Raw genomic sequence first — 24,638 nt, forward strand, 5'->3', positions numbered from 1 at the left:
ATGTGTACCTGGGCATCCAACCAGGCAGCAAAGGAGGCCCTCGGACGAGAACTCAGGGACTGTCAGTGGTCTTAAGCTCAGGCAGCTACCAGGATCTCTCTGTCTCAGCAACTGGGACAATTTATTAACGTTCTCTCAACAATCTAGCATCTCCCGTGTGTGTACAGAGACTTTCCCAGAACAGAAGCAAAGCTGCCTGGTCCTGAATGTGCCCCCAAAGTGGTGTGTTTCCATAAAGATTTGTAAACAGGTATTGGTTTCTGGGACTATATTGAAAAGATGAGAGAGGGAGGAGTGGGACAGCAGCTCTGTTGATGTCCAGGAGTGATTGTTCTGGGGTGAGCTGGTCCTCACCAACCACCAGAGCAGGCCAGCCCCTAGCCTCGCCTCTCATGCTACAATCTGATACAGCCTCAAATTTAAGGCTCAGAGGTCAGGGAGCCAAGGGCATAAAGTGAGGATAGTGACTGGGGTCCCTAAAGGAGATTTATGGGGTCAGGAAAATTGCAGGATCCAGGAAGACAAAACTCCATCAGGATATACCGACCTTTCACCGGCCATTCGGTGTGCATCACAGAGCACATTATAAAGGGAGAAGGAGTCTCCCAGTTTATGGTACCCAGAGACCTGGAAAACCAGGGAAAGTCCTGTACACAAGCCTGTGCCGTGTCCAGCCTCCAGCGATAAGGAAATAGGAGGGCCAGGAACTGTTTCTTTTCAGAAACAGGGCACAGATCATTTGAGGACTCCCCAAAGTGGCCCTCTCTGCCACTTGTCTTGCATAAGGAGACAAATTCTATCAGCAGACAGGCAAGGTCTTAAGTCCAAGAGGCTAGACTATGGGGGCTAACGCATCATCATATTATAGGGACCTTAATGACAAATCACAGATATAAATCCTTAGGTCAGAGCTTCTGAAAAAACTTGTGTAAAAAAAAAAAAAAAAGAAAAAGAAAGGTCTCAGCTCCAGGTCATCGGCCTGCGATGGGGGTGGGGGAGCTGGAGGAGGCACTCAAGGGTGAGGGGTCACAGCCCCAGCTCCACCACAGAAAAAGTCTTTTCCAGCGGTGGCCGAGGCATTAAGAGCACAGCTACACCTGGCTGATGATCTCTCCATTCTCAGGGACGAAGACTTGCACAGGGGCCCCCTCAGGCGATCTCCGGAGCACACACACTGTGGGCGCCTGCCAGGGGAAGGAAGAAAGGACAAGTGGGTGTGAAGCAGGTGGAAGTGTCAGGACAACAACTCCCATTACAGCTTCCTATCCCTTGAGGACACAGACCAGGGGCTGCCTCCTCAGGAGGCTCTATATTCCCCAGGGACCACTCTACCCATTTGCCACTCCAGGTTCCTTTGGAGTGTGACTGGCACCCTGACCTCCTCATTTGCCCTTTCCTGGGCTCACTTTTCATCACCCTCCCTGTCTGGCAGGTTGGGATGGGCCAGGCCTAGCCAAGGACATGTCTGAACTTGCAGGAATGGAACAGCCCATCAGCGGGAGGGTGCAGCCTGGGACTGGGCCAGGGTACTACCCAGCCTGGGATAGCAGCTGCAGCCCAAAGAACTGGTGATGGGGAGGGGCACGCAGCTGTGCTGCTGGGAATCTGGGGTCTCAAAGACAGCATATCCCCTGCAGAGCCCTTGGTACCAGGGAGGGAGCATAAAGAAATGATTCATGCATACTATTCCACTTCCAGAATGAAGAAACTGGGTCCCTGGAGAGCAAGGTTGCTCTCAGACCAGTATCAGCATGTTCTCACCTATATACAGTCCACTGACCTGGTCCTTGGCCTCTGGGAGGCCCAAATAACACTGTCAGTTATCGATATTAGCTGTGCATTGCCCTAATCATTTCGGTCTCTAAACTGTCCTATAAGTTTTTGTTTTAATTACTCCCATCTTCCAGAGGAAGAAACAAAGGCTCAAAGGGGTTAAGTAACCTGTCCAACCATATAGCTTGTAAGTAGTGGGACTGGAATTTGAGCCTGGTCATCTAGCTAGAGGGTCTCCACTCTTGACACCACCTGCTTCTCAGAGTGCTGCAGTGGAGGGGAGTCAGGGAGGAACTTGATGTCAGGCAATCACAGGTTCCAGTTTCCCCATTTCCAGACTCTCCCTTTGTCCCAGGTCCTCAAGTCGGGACTTTTCAGGGGCTAATTTGGCTTAGACTTTTGATTCCAAAGAAGCTTATCTGCTTTGTGGATCATCTGTGGAGCCATTAGGGGGAAAAAAAAGGCCTCAGTTATCTTGCGGGATCATCGCTACCAGGGCACAGCGGTGTGTGCTCTGGAGCTAGATGTGGCAGGCAAAATTAGCAGGCGCCGCAGGGAGGTGTCTTCCAAAGCCAAGAGGAAATACTTTTCGGGCCTAATCCTCCCAGCTGGGAATCACCTCGCCACTAGGCAGCTAGTTGGCTTTTCCATTCTTGGACCTGTTAGAAGGCAGCCCTTCCCTGCCAGCCGCCCCTCCGGCCTCGGGTCCCTGCAGAGCAGCCGTACCTGTGCCCGTACCTGTGCCCGGGGCCCCAGGGCTCGCCCGAAGCCCTCTCTCCCCGGGGGCAGGCTCCGGACCCGGAAAGCCCCTTGGCGGTCCAGCGACTGGGGGCGACTGTTCCGGAGGCGAGCCCGCTCATGCCACGACTTGAGCTCCTCGGAGACGGCGGCCTTGCTGAGCCCGCGGCCTGCGGGGCTGTCCTTCAGGGAGGGCGTGCGCACGATGCGGCTGTGGGAGGGCACCAGGCGCTGGTAGCGCAGTGGCGCGCCCTCCTCCTCGTAAGCAGGCCCCAGGGCGGCGCGACACAGCTCCCACTCGCCCGGCGGCAGGTGGCCCTCGGTCACCATCACATACCGCCCTGCCGCCAAGTAGCCAGGGGGCAGCAGCAGCTTGGGGTAGTGGGTGGCCAGCTCTCTGCCGCAGGCCAGGCCCCACCCGTGGTGGCGGGGTGGCTCAGGTAGACAGAGAGGCCTAACAAAGATGTCAGGGCTGCTGCTGCCCAGAGAGGCGGGGTGGGAGATGCTGGAGACATCAGAGCCACTGTCTTCGGAGCAGGAGTGACAGGCGGGGTGGGGCAGCGGGGGCTTGCTCGGGGAGAAGCAGGAATCTGGCACCGTCACAGTGTAGTGAGTGGGGCGGCGGCGAGGAAAGGCGCTGCGACCTCGGCCCTCTGCACCTGCGCGGAAGGAATCCACCCTGGAAAGGGAGAGGGAGGTGCCATGAGGTGGGGCTGGGGTAGTGAGGACTGTGCATTGGAAGGATAATTAAAAACGGGAAGGCATTTGCTACACCACCCTAAGGCCAGAGCAGTGGGCACAAACGAGGTCTCGAGTCAACCATCCTCAGAGTAAATAAAAGAACCCCCTCCTAGCCGATAGGCACATACTGCATATTCCTTCACACTGCTCCTGCTCCCTCCACACACCTGTAAAATGTAAAGTATGGTGCCTTCCCAACCTTTTCCACTCATGACAAATTAATACAGCTGTTTTTTAGTATCTGTGGGGATTGGTTCCAGGACACCCATTCAGCTTCCCACCACCCGGTGAATACCCAAATCCACGAATGCTCACGTTCCTTATATAAAACGTTGTAGCATTTGCATATAACCTATTTGAAGTATACTTCTCCTGTACACTTTAAATCATCAATTTAAAATACTTAGAGTACTTAAAATACCCAATACAGTGTTGATGCTGTGTAAATAGTCCCTGATAGTTGTTGTCCAACAACACTCTTCCAGGTTGCCTGATAAGCACACTTTAGATGCTTTGATGGTGCCTCAGGCCCTCAAGTGGGGTGGCTAATGCTGCCTGTCAGAACTCAGGCACTGAAACTTACCAGGTAACAAGGTGACTTGGAAAGTAGAATACAATCAATTATTATTCTTCCTATTCAATGCTTCAGAATTTGCCTACTTGCTCAAATTTATTTCCTAATTCCAAAATCCATAGATGTAGCATATTCATAATGATTTGGTGTATTCCCAGAATAATAAAAAAATTTGAGTTGCTTTTTTTTTGGGGGGGGGGTACTGAACCCGGGGCACTTTACCACTGAGCTACATCCCCAGTCTCTCTCTCTCTCTCTCTCTCTCTCTCTCTCTCTCTCTCTCTCTCTCTTTCTTTCTTTCTTTTTTCATGAGAGAGGGTCACAAAAGGTTGCTGAGATTGGCCTCAAACTTGTGATCCTCCTGTCTCAGCTTCCTGAGTTACTGGGATTAGAGGTGTGTGCCACTGTGCCTAGCTTAAAAAAAAAAAAATGGAGTTGTTTTAAGGGCACCTCCCCAGCCAAGGATGAAGAAGGCCATGCTGTGCATTCTGGCTTTAGCTCTCAGACTAACCAAGGGTCCTGTCCATAATATTATTTAGTGAACTTTTTTGGCAAGCTTTTAGTTGATGATTTTACTATTTAAAATGGGCCCACAAGTACTGTTAAAGTGTGTCTACAGTTTCTAAGCACAAGAAGGCTGTTTTGTGGAGAAATGAAGTATGCTACAGAAGCTTCATTCAGATATGCAATTATAATGCCACAGATCATGAATTCAATGTTAATCAAATATATTAAATAAGCTGTCTTTAAACAGAAACTCACACAAAACAAGGATATACATACACATATATATGTATCATATGAATATATAAGTGTGTGTGTGTGTATATATATATATATATATATAATATATATGTATATATGTGAGGGGGGTGAGAGAAAATGTATATGATCAGTTGACGAACAATGTTGTGACTAAAAGTTCACTGGAACCTAACCCTGAATTTCCACTAGAGACAATGGTTTAGTATTTGCTAATTGAGTTTATAGTGATTTTAAAGAATGTAACTTCTGAAGATAATAATGAGAATACACTGTACATCAAATGAGAAAGAATTGCCCACCGGGTGAAGTGGCGCACACCTATAATCTCAGCAGCTTGGGAGGCTGAGACAGGAGGATCGTGGGTTCAAAGCCAACTTCAGCAAAAGTGAGACGCTAAGCAACTCAGTGAGACCCTATCTCTAAATAAAGTACAAAATAGGACTGGAGATATGACTCAGTGGGTGAGTGGCCCTGAGTTCAAAGCCTGGTACAAAAAAAAACAACAAAAAAAAAATTGCCCATCGTCAGGGACCAATAATAAGACAATTGTGATAGTATCTACCAGCACAAGAAATCAGGATAAGAGTGGAAATCTTAAATCAAGTTATGCAAAACAAACAAACCAACCTGGAATCTTTGTTTATGTTTGTTTGGTTTTGGTGTGTGTGGCAGGTGGGGGGTGTTCTGGGGATCAAACCCAGGGCCTCGTGCATCCTAGGCAAGGGCTCTACCAAACTGGCATCTTTGAAAGAAAACTTCTTACTTCCTAGGTGACTTACTTTTGGCTTCATTAGTTGGGTTGCAAAGGGACTAGGCATGTGTCACCCAGGGCATTCCACCTGTATCTTAGAGGCTTCCCACCCTCCATCTGTAGCTCTGGTTGGTGGGTGTCCCCACATCTCTGGGATGAGCCCTTACCTCAGAGACTGCGACTGGCCCCTCCTCCCCTGCATCTCAGGGGTGGCTGGAGCACTGATGCGGCCCTGCCTCTGGCCAGGAACACTGCGGAGGGGGACCACAGTGTAGGAGGCAGGCTCCAGCTGCCAGGGGCTGGAGGCAGTAGGCCCGTCCTGTGGCGTGGTGGCTGGGCTGCTGCAAAGGAAGTGGAGATAAGTCAGTGACAGGAATTTAGGGTCTTGACAAGAGCAGAAGAATGGAAGCACAGTGAAAGAGGGCCCCGAGTCAGTGGTTCAAACTGCCAGCACCCTTGGGAAGCCTCCAGGACCCACTCCCCTGTCACACAGCTTGGAGGGGTCTCCTCCACCTCTCCCCTCTTTTGTCTGCCCCGCCTGCTCCCCGCCCTCTTTTCCTCCTCACGCTGACCTGGACTCACTACTGGGCTCAGAAGACTTCCTAGGCTTCTCATAGGGGTGGTCGAGGCTGGTCTCCTTCCAAGGGCTGTTCTGGATAGGAGCCCGCTCCAGGCCCCCGGGCTCAGAACCTGCTGGTTGCAGTCCCTCCAGGCTCTGCGGTGGGAGAGGCCGGGAAGGCAGGGCTGGGGACTCTGGGGGAGGTTTTGGCACTTGGGAGTCCTCTGCAGGGGTAAAAGAAACCTGGTAAGGACAGAGGCCAGGGAAACCGGCCAGACAAGAACCTCCAAGCCAGCCATGCCGGGTGCTCCCTCCCAGGTCTTGCCCCAGGCCGTGGCTCCAGCCCTATACGTTCAAAATAGTTTTATTTTCCTTTGGGACTCACGCCCCACAACACACAGTCTTATTTTACACCTGCCTCTTTCCACAAACCTCCCTGGGCTGACTCCTCGGCTCACATTACCCTACTGTCTAACCTTTGCTTCAGGGCCATGGCTAAGGCTGGTCTCCTGTTTACCTATGTTTCTTACTCTTGCCATGCCCGAGTGCCCTGTTCCTTATTGGCCTGGGCACTCCCTTGGGCAGGACCACACCACCTTCTTGGTCCACCTCGACCCCAATATCTTCAACATCTGTAAATTTTTCACCTGTAGACATGGGTTTCTTCTCCTCGTGCGGCCTCTTCAGTACTACCAATGGCTGGGAGCAGAGGCCTCTTGGGCTCTGACTGGTTCTACTTGAAATAAAGCCCCAGGGTGAAGGCCAGACATCTGAGGTTGACAGGCTCTACTGGGATTCACCTCTCTTCACTTTGTCCAAAGGACTCACCTCGTAGAATGACAGATGGTGAGCACATCCCTACCCTCAATCAAGCTCATACAGAGGCACATGGAAACCAATACCAGGCCTGTGTGAGACCCTGAGCTGGCACCCCTGCATTCAGGAGCTTGCTAAACCTTCCACTCCCCAGTTGAAGTCCTCACTCGAAAATTCTGTCAAAGCCCCAGGGTCCTGCAGTAGGAGCCCAGTCTTGACAGGAACCCTCAATTCTCCCCTCTCACCTTCCTCTAGGAGTAGCCCATCAGACAGGGAGCTGTCATCGGAGGCACTGAGCTCTGGGAAATCAACGGGAACAGAAGAGAAGGAAGTAAGGAAATTAATGCATGGATATAAGTCATCAGCAACAGTGAACCTGACCCCTCTCCCAGGATAGTGCCATTAGCCTAAAATACCCACTGGATGTTAAATGCAATATTGTGAATTTATTACTTTAAAGCTAAAAAAAAAAAAAATCAGAAGTCAGGAAACTTGATTTTAATCCTGGCTGTCATTAACTATACAACTTGAATAAGCCATTTCAGTGCTCTGGATCTCAGTTTCCCCATCTGTTTAAAATTTTTTTTTTTTACAAAAGCTATGACTTCCTGGCAATGGAAGGGAAATGGCTGTTTTGGAAGGCTTTTGGGATGAAAAGAATTTTGCCAACTTTTCTATAGCCTTTTTTTTTTTTTTTTTTTTTGAGTAGGGGTACTAGAGATTGAACTCAAAGGCACTCAACCACTGAGCCACATTCCCAGCCCTATTTTGTATTTTATTTAAAGACAGGGTCTCACTGAGTTGCTTAGCGCCTCGCTGATACTGAGGCTGGCTTTGAACTCAAGATCCTCCTGTCTCAGCCTCCCAGACTGCTGGGATTACAGGCATGTGCCACCAAGCCTGGCCTCTATAGTTTTTTAACATCACAAATATAACTCAACTCCAAGATCCCAAATCTAAGATCTCCTGCATTACCAGCAGAAGAGAAGAACCAAGTGGGAATCTGAACTGTGGGACTGCGAGGCCAGTTTAAGTTGGGGTCTGGCGAGCCCTGAGGAAGGTTCTTCAATTGGTGATATGGCAGAAATTTCCTAGAGGAAATGGAGTGTGGCATTACTCAGGAAATCAGAGGGAATTTATTTTTGCCATTGCACCAAACAAATGTAAGCTTTGAGAACTTGAGAGACTGTGACCTGGATAGAACTCACAAAACATTTTCAATTGTGTTTAACAAGGAAAAATGATGAATGACTAATGTTTCTACTGTTCCAATACTTTTCTAAGAAATATATATGTATGTATGTATGTATGTATGTATGTATATATATATATATATATATGCAAATATATAAATATTTCATTCAATCCTCATTAAAAAAAACATAAGGTAGCTATTATTATTTCCATGTAACAGTTGAGGAAACCGGGTCTTGGAGGAGTAATGTGGTGCAGTTCAATCCACCAAAAGATGGTTGAGTCAGAATTCACACCCAGTTGACTACAGTCTATCCTATTAACTACCACCCTCTCTTGGCTCTCCTATTAGCTAGCATCTAATACATGGGCCATTACCAGAAAGTTCTAAGAAACGTAAACAGGGCCAACCATTTTGAACTCCTTTATAAAAGGAGTTGGCCAACACCTACAGCTCACACTCCAAATCTAGTCCACTGGCTGTTTTTACAAATAAAGTTTTATTGGAATGCATATACACATTTGTTTACTTTTTTTTGGCATTAACATGGCACAGTAGAATAGTTGGGTTAATTGACCACATGGCCCACAGAGTTTAAAATATTTACAATCTGACCCTTTATGAAAAAAAAAAATTTGCCAATATGTGATCTATAACTAAAACAAAATACAAACTACCCAGAGCAGTTCTTAAATTCTGCAGACTGTACGGTGCAAGGAGCTGGACCGGCCCCCACAGTATTCAGCCAGCATTTTGCTTGGTTCATAGCTAGACTTTGCTTTGGAGTTCAGCTGAGACAGCTTTTTGTTGAATTCTGGTTCCCTGCCTCTGTGTTTTTACAAAAACTTGGAGAATAAAGACGTATTTTTTACAAATGTCAAGTTGAAGGAATGATGGAACTCTTACTGTAGTGGCCAAGCAGCCCAACCCACAATCAAGTCCTGTGTTGTGGTTAGAATACATGGTCCAAGGAAAAAGAACCGACATTCCCCAGCACCCCTAATCTTCATATAATCAAGCAGATTGGTTTTATAGTCAAAAGATACTATGCAAAGAGGGGAGCTGAGACATGGGGGCTGGGAAGGCATCGATCTGACAAACAAGTGCTTCCTCAGGGCTGCTCACCATCTCAGCCCCGTTCCCCACCCAGTCTTGGCTCAACTTTGTCCTGCCCTCCATCCAGCTTGACCTTCCCTACAGCAGCACACCCCAGGTGGACAGGAAACCAGGAAGACCATTCTTACAAACTCTGAGCACTCCCAAAGCTGCACTGTTCAACATGGCCATCACCAGCCGCATGAGGCTACACTCACTAAAATTAAATAGAAGTAAAAATTCAGCCAATTGGAGTGATGCACACCTGTAATCCCAGCAACCCGGGAATCTGAGGTAGGAGGATCAAAGTTCAAAGCCAGCTTTGTTAATTTAGCAAGACCCGATCTTAAAATAAAAAGGGCTGGGGGATAAAGCGTATGGTTGAGTGCCCCTGGGTTCAATGCCCAGCACCAAATATAAGTAAATAGATAAGTAATCAGTTCTTCGGTCACACAGACCAGAGTTAAATGCTCAATAGCCACATGTGACTTGTCACTACCATGTTCAACAGCACAGATAAGGAACACTTTCATTGATGCAAAAATCCTATAGAGGGTATTGCTAAAGACGGGTACTGTCAATCAGCAAATGCATACTGAGCACCTATTTCATTACAGAGGCGTGTGCTGGGGGTGGTTCCCATCAGGTTCACCATAGTAAATTAGTTCAACACCTGACTGCTCCCTGCCACTTGCAGAGTACTGGCTAATTACTCTCACCTGGCACACTTTTCAAATTGAATAACACTTGCATGAATACCAAAGGGGTGAGTGTGTTAGGGGGCTTTCTTTCAATTTTTTTGCATATTTTCCCTTTTAATTCAAAATACTTTTTAACTACTATTAATCCTTCCTTTCCTTCTTTCTAGGTGAGCACGGCTGGGCAGACGAGCCACAGAACAGGAATTACTTGTCTAGAATGGCCTCCTTCTGAGCTCCCACGGCAGGGCATTAGAAACCAGGACTCCAGACCCACATGGGGAAAAGGCCTGAAGTTGGAGATAGGGTCTCTGAGTCACACGGGGCGAGTCAACAGCTGTATCAGCCACATCCTCTGCACAGCTGTATCAGCCACATCCTCTGCACATCCTCTCCTTGACTGAGGTCCTGGAAAGGTTTCAGAATCCTGGCTTCTGCGTCCCACAAAGGGTTAACCAGAGCCCCTGGTGGACCCTGGCCTGCTCTTCATTCCCTACAAGGAGCATCATCAGTTGCAACAGTGGCAGCAGAGTGACACCCCACTGCCAACCCAGTGCTGGGCAGAAGCTCTCAGCAACTGCAGAACTCGTAAGAAGGGCTGCTGAGCAGTTGTGGCTGAGAGGGGAACAGGAGGAGGTGTTCCACTAGGACTGGGGGCATCTCCCCAACATGGCTCCCTACAAGCACAGAGTTGGTCTTTAGGGACTTCCCAGCCCAGTTTAGCAGCTAACTTTCACGGAAGATCCATTCCATTCCTGAGGACCCCAAGGGAGTGGAGAAGGAATGGAAAACTTCTTTTCCCTTAAAGCCTTGGAGACTGGAATACTGTCCTGCAGCCAAGCCAGAGCCAGTTGAATCAGAAAGAGGTCTGGCCACCAGGCCCTGTCAGCCCAATAGTCTCCTGGGTTGATTAGTCAACTATCAACATGCAAGCTATGACCTCCTTCTTTGCCATCTACTCCTGGTTACCAGAAGTGACATGGCTAGTGCCCATCACACACTGCCTACCCTAAATTAGAGGCCACACTGGGAGCAGGTACTGAGATAACTGCCTGCCTGTGGCACGGGCATGGGGCAAAAAACCAAGTAGGCTTGGTGCAGGCTTCCATCCAAGTGTCCCAGCCAAGGGAGGAGAAGAGCTGTGGCAAAGAGCCAAGCCGATGTGCAGAGATAGGAGCCTGAGAATGAGAGGGAAGCAGCCACTCTCTAAGCCAAGCCTCAGGTCCCGATCCAACTCTGCCCTGCAGCCACCGCCCGCTCTCTGCTCCACTCTCCTCTGATGCAGCCAGGGAGGTCTGGAGCCCAGCGAGGGACCTGGGGGCGGGGCTGAGCCATGGGCATGATGCCGTGGGGATTGGAATGGAGGAACGGAGGGCTGCGAGTCCTGACCTGACAAGCTGGATATGGGTCAGGGCAAAGAAAAACAGTCACACCTCAGGACTCAAAACCACCTATTGGAAGCTAAGCCAGACCGGACACACTGAAGTCACGCGGATGGCTCCTGGCACTGACAGTTCACGAGGTGCCCCACAGCCACCCAGCTCTGAGGACCAGGGGCTCAGGAACTAAACTACAGGCACAATTAGGCAGAGAATGGAGGTGCAAGGATTCTACTCGTGGCCAGAGCTGTTGCTGCTACCGACAGGACTGTGAGGGGGTACAGTGGGGCTCGATTTCAGCACAAATGTCTCGTGAGTGGCAATGGCCTGAAACAATCCAGTGATAAGTGACACCCAATGGGGTCAGTCCTTGTGCTGCCTGACTCAAGCTGGGGAAAGCAGATCTACTCAGAACCTGGAGCTCAACACACCCAGACAAGCCAAGGGTGTGTGGGCCTAGAATACTCTAGTTGAATAAACTCTTGGATTAAGTTCAGGGTCAACCCAAGGTAGTCTTCTCAGAGGTGGTGTATTTGGCAGAGGAGGAAGTAGGGTGTTTCTAAGGAGATCGAGAAGAGTCTTCCAGGATGGATAAAGTTTGTTGGGACTACAGGAGGGTAAATATGGGGTCAAGGTGGACCCAGGAAGCAGCTCTGCCCAGCTGGAGCTGATGTTGAGCATTAAACATAGTGCCAGGCCTGGAGAGGTACAAACCAACTGCAAACCCAGTGGCACCGAGCCACAGTGCCCACCACCCACATAGGCTGTGTAGGGCGAGTGTGGCGGAGGCCTCTCCAGGTAGGGGCTCACCTCGGCCCAGCGGGGGAACACTGGCAGGAGCGGGCTGGCTGTTGCGCCTCTCGCCCAGGTGGTGCTGGAGCTCCCGCAGCTTCTTCTCCTCCTGCAGGGCCATGTGCTTCCGCTGCCGGCGGGCCTGCCTGCTGAGGTTCTCCTCCAGGCACAGCCGCCGCGCTGCCTCGGTGATCTGCAGTTGCAGGGCCAGCTGGCGCTCTAGGCTGCTCAGGGGGTCCTGAGGGACAGGGCAAGAGGCAGGGGCTCAGGAGGCCATAGCAGTGCAACCCAGCCGCCTGGGTCCTGTCCCTAATCCCAGAGCATGCAGTGGAAGCAGATAACATCATTCAAAGATGCAGAGCAGAGGGTGGAGCGGTGGCAGGTGCCCAGAGCCAACACGACAATATGAGAGGTTGGCGTAGGCACCCACCCCAGCCTGCCCCTGCCAAGCCTGGCTGAGTGGGAACCCAAGAGGGACACTTTCCCTCCTGAGCCCAAAGGGTTGGGCAGGCCAGCCCATGGGAAACCATGCCATTCTCACCACGGGGAGGACACCCAAGGCCCGAGTCACCCCCACCTCCTTTCTCCTAAACTGAGACAGAGGACAGCCCTAGGGGCCAGAGCAACCTGTCTGAGCAGGCAGCTGCTTCTCTTAACTGATCCTCTGCCCACTCTGGGGCCAGACCCAGTGTCCTCCCTCGAGTTTCCAGCTCTCCAGCTCCTGAGGTGACATGCTTCTCCCTGGCGATCTGGGTCACCCAGGAGAGAGTACCTCTCAACCACACCAAGACAAGCACCCTCACGGGCTGCAAAGGGGCGGAGGAGGGTGATCCCTGTCTCTCTGTGGTCAGCCTTCGGGGAATGACAAAGAGTGAGGTTTCTGCAGTCCTCACCTCTCGGTGCAAGGCCCGCTCATCCAGCTTGTAGGCTGCTCCAATCCTGCGGCGCACCTTGGGGGCCTTTTCCCCAGGTTTGAGGGGATATTCTGCTGGCAAGGTGCCTGTCAGCTCCTGGGGGAGAACAAAGTCAAGCCTGGTCCCTCTCCACTCGCCCAGTCCTTGGCCAACCACTCACAGCCTGTCCACCAGCCTGGGCCTGGGCCTCCCCTTCCAGAGGCTCCTGGGATGACTGGGCCACTGGGGCCTCTGCCCACCACTCACCTATCCCATCGTCCCCCGGGGCTGTCTTCCCATCTTTAGGATGTCCCACACTCTTCCCCTTTTCCTTCACATCTCTGATCCCTTCCTCCAGAGGGCTGCACGGACCCCCTTTCCAGTTCTCAGAGACACTCCCATCTCCTCCCCCATCTGTAGCCCCTCATGCCCCACCTTCCCTGTGCCTGGGCCCCTGCCATCCTCTACCCTGGGTCCAGATCAAATGCCATATCAGAGGGACTCTGGGCCCAGACTCTTGTCTAGATTTCTAGAATTCCCTTAAGAATGGGATCCCCCGAGTCATCTCCAGTATCCCAAAATGTGACTCCAGAGCCCCTCAGATTAACTTAAATCCGGGGGATGGGGCCGGGGCACCGACTGCTACCCACCGCCTCCCGAAGGCAGAGCCTCCGCAGCTCCTCCAGGCAGGCCTCCAGCCGCGCCTCCAGGGCCCTCTGCTGCTTGCGCATGGCATGGGTCAGCTCCTTCATTGGGGAGACCGGGCTGTCTGGGCCTGCAGAAGCAAGGGACACCATCAGGGAAACTAAAGCGCTCAGGAAAGCCTTTGTGGAACACCAGCTGACCACCCCTGGGGGAGCACACACCCATACACACACACACACAGACTCATGCCTGCCCACAAATTACAGGCTAGCTGCTGTGGCCTGTGTCATAACCACAAAACACCACGTTTCCTTGGCTGTCCAGAGTGACAACGTTACAGATCAGAGGGAAGGGCTGTCTTACCAGGTGACCTGCAGTGGGGGAAGGGCTGCAGGTCAGACTGCCTCACCTCTTCCCCTTTCTCCCTCAGACCCCATGCACACACACACACACATGCCTCTCCTGTCCTCTGTCAAGACTAGGCCCCATGACAGACTCAGGCCAAGCAGAGAGACAGGGCCTTAATACTGGCCAGATACAATTTTCCAACCTCTTTTTTTGGGGGGTACCAGGGATTGAACCCAGGACGTTTAACCACTGAGCCACATCCCCAGCCCCTTTTTAAATTTTATTTAGAGACAGGGTCTCGCTGAGTCGCTTAGGGACTCACTAAGTTGCTGGGGCTGGCTTTGAACTCACGATCCTCCTGCCTCAGCATCCCTAGCCTCTGGGGTTACAGGCGTGCGCCACCAATTTAGTAATCATTGGAGCTAAAGTTGAACACTGCAGTTCCCTATTCCAGATAGGACTGAAACTTGAGGCCAAATCCCTTTTAGGGAAGAAAATTTCAAGTGTCCCTGAGGCTCCATCCCTCTGTCCCCTCCCTCCCAGCCTCCTCAGCCTGGCCAGCCCCTGGACCTGGGGACTCAGGACTCAGGGCTGGGGGACCAGGGCAGTGGGATTTCCCCGATACACTCACCAGACTGCAGGATGATGCCACTATCAGTGTCGCTGACCTCATCCTTACTCTCCATGGTGGATTTCTGGGAGGAGGGGGCACAGAGGAGGGAGGAGCAACACCAGTCTTGGCCTGGGACAGGATGTGTAGGTAGCCTGGAATTCCCCCAGCTTTTAAGAGAAAAGAGAACAATAACCAAAAAAAGCCCTAAATAAATCCCTTTGGTTCCAAAAAGAGCTCAGGAATAGATGCTTGAAGACAGAAGTGATCAGGTCGGGGCACACTGAAGGCTCTCTGGAGGTCAGCCTTGCTCCCCATTGGGCCTCTTTCCAGAGACATGATAAAATGGAGGGCACAAGGAAGATGGGATGGGTTGACAAAGTAAAGAGGAAGGAAAGGAGAAGGGGAGTCGATATCTTCATGGGCATTGCTGTCCTCAGCCCAAGAACCTGGGAGGCAGAAGGCATGTCTCACTCACTGCCCCAGTGGGTGAGGGCACTTCAGGAAGTAGTTGGATACTGGACACCTGGCCAAAGCTGGTCTGGGGGCCCCAAAGCCCAGGTCACCCAGGTCTGTTTGTAAGCAGGTACAGCTACTCTATGAGAGAGCTGTCCAAAGCCCTGACATGACTCCTGAGCCACCAACTCCACCTAGGAGATTTCTTAAGGGGAGTCAGCCCAGGTGCCCTACAACCCACAGCCAGGGGAGGCATGAATTGTCAGGACCTGGGGTGGGGGGCAGTGACAGAGAGGAAGCTACCCAAGCCCAGGAAGGCCACCTGCTCCTCTACCCTCTGGGGGCCAGGGGCAGCTCAACAGTACTTGAGTGGTAGGAGTGCAATCCCAGTCTTATGTCACCCAGCGGGGCACCAGTCATCACCTGTGCCCTCACCAAATCCACACCCCCTACTCCAGGTCCCATCTGGCCAGAGTCTGCCAGCTGCTGGCTGGAGCAGGGGTGGGGAGGGAGGGCGGAGCCCAGGCAGGATCTGGAAGGAGAGGCGGGCCACCTCCTCACTGAGTCAGCCCGTTGAGCAAGAGTCCAAAAGTCCTTCCGAGTTTCTGCCGGGAACTTATCCTGCCAGCCTCTTGAGAGCACAGGGAAGGAGGTGAGCTCCCCTTCCCCCAACTGGGGGAGCCGGCAGGACAGAAAGAGGCCTTGGGAGAGCTGACCACACAGCAAGCCAAGGGGACTGCTGAATCTCTGCCTATCCAGAGACAGAAAGAGCAGGAACAATGGACCTATGTTTATAGACCTGTGCAAACAACACCGCTTATCAGTGTGCCATGAGCACCAACAATTAAAACCAGAACCCTGAAAACAATGTGTACCTTGCACTTTGGAATTTCAATTTTCCAAGAAAGTCTAGAGAATGTATGATAGAAAAAAAAAAAAAAAAGATTATGTGGGGCCTTTACAAACATATCAAAGAAAGAGACTGGCCATATATTCTGGGTACCCAGGAACTTAGGGTGACTGTTAGCTCTGTACTGTCCATCCCTCCCAGGACAAAGGAGCAGGAAGCTCAGCCCTCCTCCAGAGTGAGGCATCCTCTTACCTTCCCAGCAACCCTAAAGGGGAAGGGACCCTCAGCCTGCAGGCCCCAGGAGGAGCTAGGAAGCTGAGAGCAGTCTCAGCTGGCACCTGGAGCCTTTTTGGACAAAGAGAGGAGGTCATGTGGGAGGGGAAGCCATTAATTAGTCACACTTACAATTAATTATTAACCACTAAGGAGTTGCCTTGGAAAGTTGGGAGGACTCAGCCCCTGCTTCTCAGAGTGGGGACTTCCAGGGACTGTGGGGGGAAGGTGCCTCAGCAAGTCTCCTCCGTCCTCCATCCCTCTCCAGGGGCCAGCCCAGTCCCTCACTGCCCGGGTCAAGGGGGAGGCACTGATACACTTGGTGGTCCCCATCTAAGGCTGGGTCAACTCTGGGTGCTAACCTGCTGCTCCACAGATAGCACCAAAGCCTGGGTTCCGGGTCGGCTGTGCCCGTGTCACCTGGGGAGTCACCTGGCCCTGCTGAGCCACCTTTCCTCAGATGCACAAGGAAGAGGAGACAGGGCCTGAAGCCCTTCCTGGCTCCCTGGAGATGGATTTGTCCTCTTAGACAGTCTATGTACCCAGGAAACCAGGGAGCGGACCCCACCCCTGCACTGGCAGCTGTGAGGAACCCGTCCCAGACTCCACAGGAGCAGGCTCAGGCCCCACCCCCACCCGGAGGCGGGAGTCTAAGGTGTCTTTGCTAGAGATAAAGGTGGTTCAGGTGACACCCCCTCCCCAACACAGGAATCCCTCCAAGCCCTCCAGGCCCTCCCGACCCTCTGGCCCAGCCCTCGAGCTGGGCCCTGAGAAGCATTCCACCTGACCAGCGTCCTCAGAAAAAGGCAGAGGAGGAAAGAAGGGGTGCAAGGAGAGAAAGGGAAACTCTACAGCACTTCCTCCCAGGCAAGCCATTGAGGATCCCCCCAATCACAAATGTGCCCCCAAAGCCAGATCCTGGACGTCTCTGTTCCAGCTCATCTCTGCTTGCCTTTTCTCTGGTGAGAATTAAGTCCAGGCCACAGGGACAGGCTCCCTGTCCAAGCTCACCGACAGCTCCCTATTATCCCTGGGCCCCAGAGAGGAGCTGGGGGGTTGGACAGGGTGGCCATTACCTGAGCTCCCTCATCTCCCGCTCTACCCTGCCCTACCCTCACCTGCTTCAGGGCTTTAGTCCAAGAGTTCCGGAAAGACCCCCTGCTCCCAGGTCAGGGGGGCATGGGGCCTCACATGTCACCTCGGGGGCTCCCAGGCCACAGGTCAGCCACTCTGTGCTCTCTCTCTCTCTGACCGGCTCCAGTTCTCCACAGGCGGCTGGCTGGCCCTGGCTGACTGTCCCTCCCGCCGTCCCTCCCAGGCTGCTGGGCCAGGGGAGCCAGGTTGCTTGTCAGGACTTGAGTCAGAGGGGAGGAGCAGGTGAGCAAGTCCTTCCCTGAACTAATCCTGCTGCTGACTGTTGCCAGCAGGCAGGCCGCTCCTGGGCCTCTGCACTTCCGGGGCCAGAGGGGAGCAGGGACACGGGGCTCTCTCCACGAGGAATCCAGAAGGGACAGGGGTCCCGACTTCATGGCCACAGGGCCGCGGTGCGATGTGCTGAGCTGTGGGACGCCTCAGCGCCCTCCTGACCTGCCTGGATCTCCCTGCTTTCTTTGTGTGGCAGTTTCTCTTTCCAGAAATCAAGGAATGTTAAGCCCCTGAAAACAGGGTAAAAAGTTCACTGTCTGTGGCTAATACCAGCAAGAAATTTACAAACCGACAAGAAGGTCATTGCTGTTCCCCGTAAACAGAAATGGAGACCCTATCCTGAGTGTTGGCTCTTCCAAATTAGGATTTTAAAACCTCAGGCTGAAGCTGGGGGCCATGGTGTGTGCCTGTGGGCCCAGCATTTGGGAGGCTGAGGCAGGAGGATCACTTGAGCCCAGGAGTTTGAGGCCAACCTAAGCAACACAGTGAGACCTTCACCACCCCAAACCTTTAGTGCACTCCTCAAATGCAAGGGACAAAAGTGGAACTGTTCTGTACAAAATAATAAGCCTCTAGGACTCCCATTTTATTGACTCTCAAACAAATGGCAATCTATTTGGAATCCAGCCTGTTTTAAAGGGGGAAGGAGGCCTAGGCTGACCCTTGCAGGTGGAGATATGCTATAGTCTAGGGCTGTGCCCTGAGTCTTCATCCCATTACCTCCCCTCCCTCAGCCCCCAGATCCTTCCACCATGCAGTTCGAAGATCCCAGCACCTTAACACCCGTCTAGATCTCTCTCCTCCCACACCCCGAAGCACCCCTGTCTCCGACACCCCCACCCACTGCCCCCAACCCCCAGTGCAGGAATGACCCGATGCTCTCATCAAGCATCTCCTGTGAAGCAAACTCTGCCACAGAGTCTGCCACCTCCCCTTCCCCTTCCCCGGCACGCCCCCACTCTTTCTCATTCCTGTACACACCCTCTTTCCAAACAACACTAGCCCCAGAGTCCTCCAGGCTGACCACCTCCTCCTCTAAAAGGCTAAGAGGCCCTCACAGGGGACAGTCCCTCTCCAGGGTGGGATGCGCGCTCTCTGGGCCGCCCAAAGAACCTTTAGCCCTTCCCTCCCTCAGCCCTCCACAAAGCGGCAGTGGCTCCCAGCCCCCTACAGGTTTGTACTTTCTTCCAGTGTCAAACAAAAAAGGGTTGACTCTGGGCATAAGCAGCCCTTCTTCTGCCTTGCCCATCTCCCCAGATCCAAGTGAGGAGGATGGTGGAAGTTTCTAGAATCATCTCATAGCTCAAAATTTTTAATGCATAAAGTAAAATTAAGAGAATCACTAAGAGAACCAATTATATTGAGATACAGTTCTAAAATCAGAAAACCATAACAACATTCATGCTTCTTTATTAACATTAAATATCCAGCAGTGGATAATTTCATGCACTTTCCTATTGACAGTGTCAACAGCCTTCCAGGATAGCCGCAGAAGCTGCGATGTGATATGGAATGGGGAATCCTGTTAATGGCAATGGGTTGCGTTTGCAATCCTCTGCGTTCTCTCCAAAGATGTCTTGGTGCCCTCAGGTTGCTCACTGAGTTCAGAGAAGAGAATTCAGCTAAGGCCTGTGCACACCCAGACGTGAATCCTTAACTTGTCTTCCAGGGAAAACCTTCAGGAATTTCGCAAATGATTCTTATGATTTGGAACCAGTTTTCAAAGAATGGACGTGAGCAGAAGACAAGTCCTCTGGTCAATGATGTCACCAGCTCAAAATCCTCTGAACAGGACATGATTACCCCCCCCCAAAGAGGCGTGCCTTCCAATCAGCAAGAAACATCTCCTTCTCCCTTCCTATAAATCCCCCCACTACCAGTTGATCAGGAATGCAGATTTGAACTTACAGTTCCTGGCCTCCTTGCTGGTGGGCCATGAAATGAAGCTTTTTATTTTACAAAACTCTGCTGTCATAGAATTGTCAGCTACGTGTGTTGGACAGCAAGCCCTTACTCAATATCAAAAGTACAGACTGACAGGTTTGCATTGAACCTTGGAAATTCTAGAAGAAACCTTGCTACCCCAAAACTTACACCCAGCATTTTCCAACCCAACAGAATCTAGGGTTTGGAATGAGCCTGGCAAACCCATCATGCCACCAAGAACCTGGGAAGGGGCTGATTGCCATGACAAACAACTCAAAACACCAGGGGTAATGTGGGCACTCCAGCTTGGAATTTGGAATCCAGAACCCCACTTGGGCCAGACTAGGAGTCAGGAACTGACGCTGTAGCCTCAAATCGCAGGGCGCCATCACCAAGATCACCAGCAGGTGAGGAAGTGGGGTTTCCTTGCATGGTGTTATAGTTCTTGGAATCTGGCGTCGGTGGACAAGAGCCCTCCCTCAGGTTGAGAAAAACTGCTTTAGGATTTCATTTGCTTAAAAAAAAAAAAAAAAATCAGTCCTGAGTCAGAAATATCCACAACTCTGTAGCCCCACAGCTCTGTCATGTCTTTTCAAAGTTCCTTGTATGAAGTTTATTGGGATATGCTAGGATCCAAAATTTTTCAAACCATCCTACCAACTCCACACCCCCAACAGCACCGGGACAAGTACAGTCACAAACACTTCTGAATTTTTGCGAAATGAATTAACAAGTCCATGATCAGATACTAGAGCTAACAGTGGAAAAAAGAGGAAGGGAAATAGCCCAGAACCCTCCAGGCAAGAAATGGGAGAGGTGTTTTCTTTCTCCACTCTCCTCCCTGCCCACTGGGAAAGGTGTTCGCCTCCACCGGGCAATGGTGGAGTGAGTGGGCTGGGACGGGGGAACTCCGGGGTAGCAGGAATGAGCCCTGAAACCAGACCTCTAGGCTTCCAGTAAAAAGCCCCTTTGTCCTGTCCACCCCGCTCCCCTCCCCCACCGCGCCCTCTACTTCCAGGCCGGCCTGAGACTTTGCTCCTTTTGTTCGACTGCGTCTGGCTTCCCGGAACCTGGCCAGGAGACCCACAGGCCGGGGGAAGGTGGAAGGAGAAAGGTTGCGGATTTGCAGATATGCATTTTTTGAGAGTTCAGAATTCCCGCCCCCTTGATATAATTACCGCATTCCCGGTAAGCCCCCCCCCCCCCCCCGACTGCGCCAAGGATGAAGACCGTGGTTCAGTGGTTTGATCCCCCTGGTTCACGCGCGCTGGGTCCCCCCTAAGTTTTCCCCTTACCTGTCCCCTGGAGCTCTGGCGCCTCCCGCCTGCCCCGGTGCCCCCCGCGCCCGCCTCGCAGCTTCAGGACCTGTTTGTCCGGGCCATCTTCCCACTCCCCGAGACTGCCCCCGGACTTCCCTCCTCCCCGGAGGTATTTCATTTAACTTCGGCATTTGCAGCATCCCAAATGTTAAAGATCCCAAGACATCTGTCCCCTGGGGCATACCAAGGACCCGAGGAAAGAGGGGAAGATAGAGGAAGGGACTCGAGGTTCTGATCCAAGAGTCGGAGCGGGGCCTCGTGTTGGGGTGGGAAGGAGCTGATGGGGGTGGGTGTCCTGTGGGAGCAGCAGCTCCAGGGGGGAGGCGGTCCCCCTTCTTTCGCCTCCGGACGCCCGCCAAGCGGGACACCCCCGGCGCTGCCAGATCCCGCAGCCCAGGCGGGAGGAGGCTCCCCTCTCGGTCCCAGGGCCGCCTTCCATCGGCGCGCTCTGGCCGGGCTGGGGGCAGGTTTCATTCCAGGAGACCCCAGGATGGAAGAAGGAAGGGTTGGCAGGAGGGGGCCGCGCCCCTCCCACTTCTCGCTGCACCGCAGTTTGCTGCGGGGCGGCGGGAGTCCGGGTCCAGCTGAGACCGAATCGCGTCCCCTCCCGCGGCCCCAGCCCCGTCCTCCTGCTGGGGACCGGCTGGCTGAAGCCGGAGCGCGCTCCTGGGGAGCGCCTCCTACTGCTCCGTGCGAGCCGATGGATCGGTCCATTCATTCACTCTCTTTCCTGTTTTCATTTTCACTTAACATTTACTGAGCACCTACTAAGGTCCAGCATGGTGGACCAAAATTCAAGCTCCTTCACTGGAAGGTTCCTTCCTCTAAGTCACGCAACGATTGTATCAGAGAAGTAGGGACAGGAAACTGTAGAGGGGAGGTTGACCCAGCAGGGAGTCCCCAAAGCCTGGTCAAAGGAAGATGTCAGAAAACTTGAGAGCGCACAGTGGTAAAGGAGCCCAGCAGGTCCCTGGATTAAGAGGGTACCCAAGACAGGAAAGATGAGGCCGGAAGGGGCCCTTCAGGAGGCAGGGGAGCTCCTGGTGGTTGTTCAAGGTGTGCATCAAAGAGCAGAAATCCACCTGCTTCTGCTCTTGGCTACTGCTGCTTAGCTAGATGCTTTAAAGGCACTAGGTGAGTTAAATTGATCCTTGAGGAGAGGGGCTGGCTAAGGAGTCAAGATATTTATCTTGAAACTGAAAAGAAGCTACTTGTACTAGTCAGGAAAACCAGTAGTATGTATGCCCAGAGAGGTAGGGTTTTTCGTTTTCGATATGTGGTTTTTTTTTTTTTTTTTTTTTTTTTGGTCGTTGTTGTTTTGTTGTGTGTGTGTGTGTGTGTGTGTGTGTGTGTGTTGGTACTGGTGATTGAACTTTAGCCCTGAGCTGCTACATCCCCGGGTCTTTAAAAAAAAAAAAATTTTTTTTTTTTTTTTTTAAGGCAGGGTCTCACTAAGTTGCCTAGGCTGGCCTTGAACTTGGCAATACTCCTGCTTCAGCTTCCCTAGTCACAGTCCTGCATGCAGAGAAATTTTAATATAGGTTTTGCCATTGTGAAAACTGGCATGTCTAGAATTCACAAGGCAGGCCATCAGGCTGGAGACCCAGGGTTGAGCTATCATAAGAGTCCAAAGTAAGTCTGTTGTTGGATTTCTTTTAACTCCAGGGAAGTCAGTCTTTGTTCCATGAAGGCCTTCAACTGATTAGATAAGACCCACCACATATGGAGGGTAAATAGCTTTACTCATGGTCTACTGATTCAAAGGTTCATTTCAGGGGTTGGGGATATAGCTCAGTTAATAGAATGCATTGCCTCAAAGGTTCATCTCATCTATAAAATATTCTCACTGAAATATCCAGAATGTTTGACCAAATATCTGGATACTGTGGTCTAGGCAAGTTGGCATATAACATTAACCATCACGCTCCTGAAGAACATTAATCCAGAAGATAATCTGGACCGAGTCACCTTTAGAAAGTGACTTTGGGTCAGGCCCAGTGGCTCAGGAGGCTGAGGCAGGAGGATCATCACGACATAAGTTCAAAGCCAGCCTCAGCCAAAGCAAGGTGCTAAGGAATTCAGTGAGACCCTGTCTCTAAATAAAATACAAAACAGGGCTGGGGGTGTGGCTCAGTAGTCAAATGCACCTGAGTTCAATAACCAGCACTCAAAAAAATAAAGAAACAAAGTAAGTTTGGGTATGAGTGGTGGTCACAAGGAAGGCTTAGAAACAGGGAAGCCGTGGGGCAAGGGGTGAACCCACACATTGGGGGGATGGAGGTAATTGAGGGGTGAGTCAAGAGCTACCCAGGAGGCAGACCTGGTCTGACTCTCTGGTTGGCTGACTAAAGCATGGGGGATGAGGAAGAGGGAGGAGCTGGAGAGTCCCAGGTTTCTGGCAGGAGAGTTCAGTGTAAAGTGCACTTGCTTTAGGTTATTAATGGTAATGGCCAGTGAGCAGCCTTTCTGGAGGCTTTTATTCCCAAGGAAGTTTGGAGAAAAATGTTTGGGAGCCACTAGAGAAATGCATCTCTGGGACTTGAAATGATTGAGGAAAAAACCAAGGGAGAACATTCTGGGAACACTTAAGGGGTGGACAGAGGGGAAAGCGCCCTTGAAGGTGAGCACTATTACCACTCTGGGGAGGGAGGGATTTTGTGAAGTAAGGATCTGTTCCCTCCACACACACCTTTTCTCTGGATGGGAAGCAGAAGCTCTAGCCCTGAGCCCCCTGAGACTGTGCCAGGTGAACTGATGGGCAGAGGCGGGGATGTAGGTCTTTGAGGGTGAGATAAACTGTGAAAGTGAAAGAAAATGATGTGTGCCCGCAGCAGCAAGGACCCCAAGCACCACCTCGTGGCATTACCCTTAGAAGGCGACAAGTTGGAACTTGGGGCCCCAGGTTGCTTGCCTTGACAGATTCTTGCATCTCACAGCATCTAGGAAGCAGGATACCTCCCTACCTGTTGCCAGTCCACCAGATACCAAGGTACCAGACTCCATCCTGCTTTCTGGGCTTCTCTGGGCCTTCATGATTCTGCAGAAAGAAATGGAATTTTTGCCATCTCAGCAGCTTGGGACTCAGATCAAAAGTCAAAGTATTTATTTATTTATTTATTTTCATATCAGAGATTGAATCCAGGGGCACTTAACCACTCAGCCGCATCCCCAGCCCTTTTTTATATTTTATTTAGAGGCAGGGTCTTGCTGAGTTTCTTAGGGCCTTGCTAAGATGCTGAGGATGGCTTTGAACTCATGATCCTCCTGCCTCAGCCTCCTGAACTGCTGGGATTACAGGTTTGCTTCACCACTATGTGTAATGTGGTGCTGTGCTATAGGTTAAAGGTGTTCCCCACCCCCACCCCCCGCAAATTCTTGTGTTGGAAGCTTAATCTCCTAATGCACACATTAATGCATTTGGAGGTAGGGCCTTTGGGAGGTACTTTGGATTAGAGGAGATCATGAGGGAGGGGCCTCCATGATGGCCTGAGTAGCTTTGTAAGAAGAGGAAGAGAGATCTGTGCTAGCCTGATTTCTCTATCTCACCATTTGATGTTCTCTGCAATGTTAGAATGAAGTATCCAGCCCAATGCTCGTGGACTTCCTGGCCTCCAGAACTGTAAGAAATAAAGTTCTGTTCTTACTAAATTACCCAGTCTCAGATATTTTGTTATAGCAGTAGAAATTGGACAGCAGTAGAAAAGACACTATATTGGGGCTTGGGCTGTAGTTCAGTGGTAGAGCATTTGCCTAGCATGTGTAAGGCACTGGGTTTGATCCTCAGCACCACACAAAAAATAAATAAATTAATTAAATAAAGGTCCATCTACAACTAAAAAAATAAAAAATAAATAAAAGAAGAAAGAAAAGATAGTATACTTTGCAAACCTGAGTTTGTAGTTAGAGATTTGTAGCACTATTATTATCACCATTTACAGATAGGGAAACTGGACCCAGAGAGCTAAATAACTGGTTTAAAGCCACACAACTAGCAAGTAACTGATGTGGGACATAAAG

The 24,638-nt window shown here is 51.4% G+C and overlaps 1 protein-coding gene across 4 annotated transcripts; it reads right to left on the minus strand.

Moving 5' to 3' along the window:
• Positions 1-1,091: 1,091 nt before the first annotated feature.
• Inava (innate immunity activator) lies at positions 1,092-20,803 on the minus strand. 4 transcript variants are annotated; one of them, XM_077802835.1, is made up of 11 exons: positions 20,598-20,803; positions 18,404-18,406; positions 14,394-14,542; positions 13,420-13,544; positions 12,770-12,886; positions 11,895-12,114; positions 6,963-7,016; positions 5,915-6,125; positions 5,510-5,683; positions 2,512-3,190; positions 1,092-1,184 (listed from the first exon to the last, which is right to left on the minus strand). In XM_077802835.1, exons 1-11 carry the CDS (start codon positions 20,801-20,803, stop codon positions 1,092-1,094), a joined length of 2,031 nt encoding a protein of 676 aa, XP_077658961.1. The 4 variants fall into 4 exon arrangements, with proteins under 4 accessions (XP_077658961.1, XP_026252996.2, XP_077658962.1 ...); XM_026397211.2 differs by lacking the exon at positions 18,404-18,406; XM_077802836.1 differs by lacking the exon at positions 18,404-18,406 and having other exon boundaries at positions 5,510-5,680; positions 20,598-20,761.
• Positions 20,804-24,638: the final 3,835 nt, after the last annotated feature.

This window comes from Urocitellus parryii, chromosome 9, assembly GCF_045843805.1.
Source record: "Urocitellus parryii isolate mUroPar1 chromosome 9, mUroPar1.hap1, whole genome shotgun sequence".
Classification (NCBI taxonomy): domain Eukaryota; kingdom Metazoa; phylum Chordata; class Mammalia; order Rodentia; family Sciuridae; genus Urocitellus; species Urocitellus parryii.

Bases quoted from the DNA above. Each gene is read 5' to 3' on its own strand.
- Inava (XM_077802835.1), bottom strand. From the start codon at position 20,803: ATGCCCCAGGGGACAGATGTCTTGGGATCTTTAACATTTGGGATGCTG. The intron at 7,017-11,894 runs GTGAGCCCCTAC...TTGATTTCCCAG, and splicing joins TGTTCCCCCGCTGGGCCGAG to AGCTCAGTGCCTCCGATGAC. The intron at 5,684-5,914 runs GTCAGCGTGAGG...CTTCCTTTGCAG, and splicing joins GAGCCCAGTAGTGAGTCCAG to CAGCCCAGCCACCACGCCAC.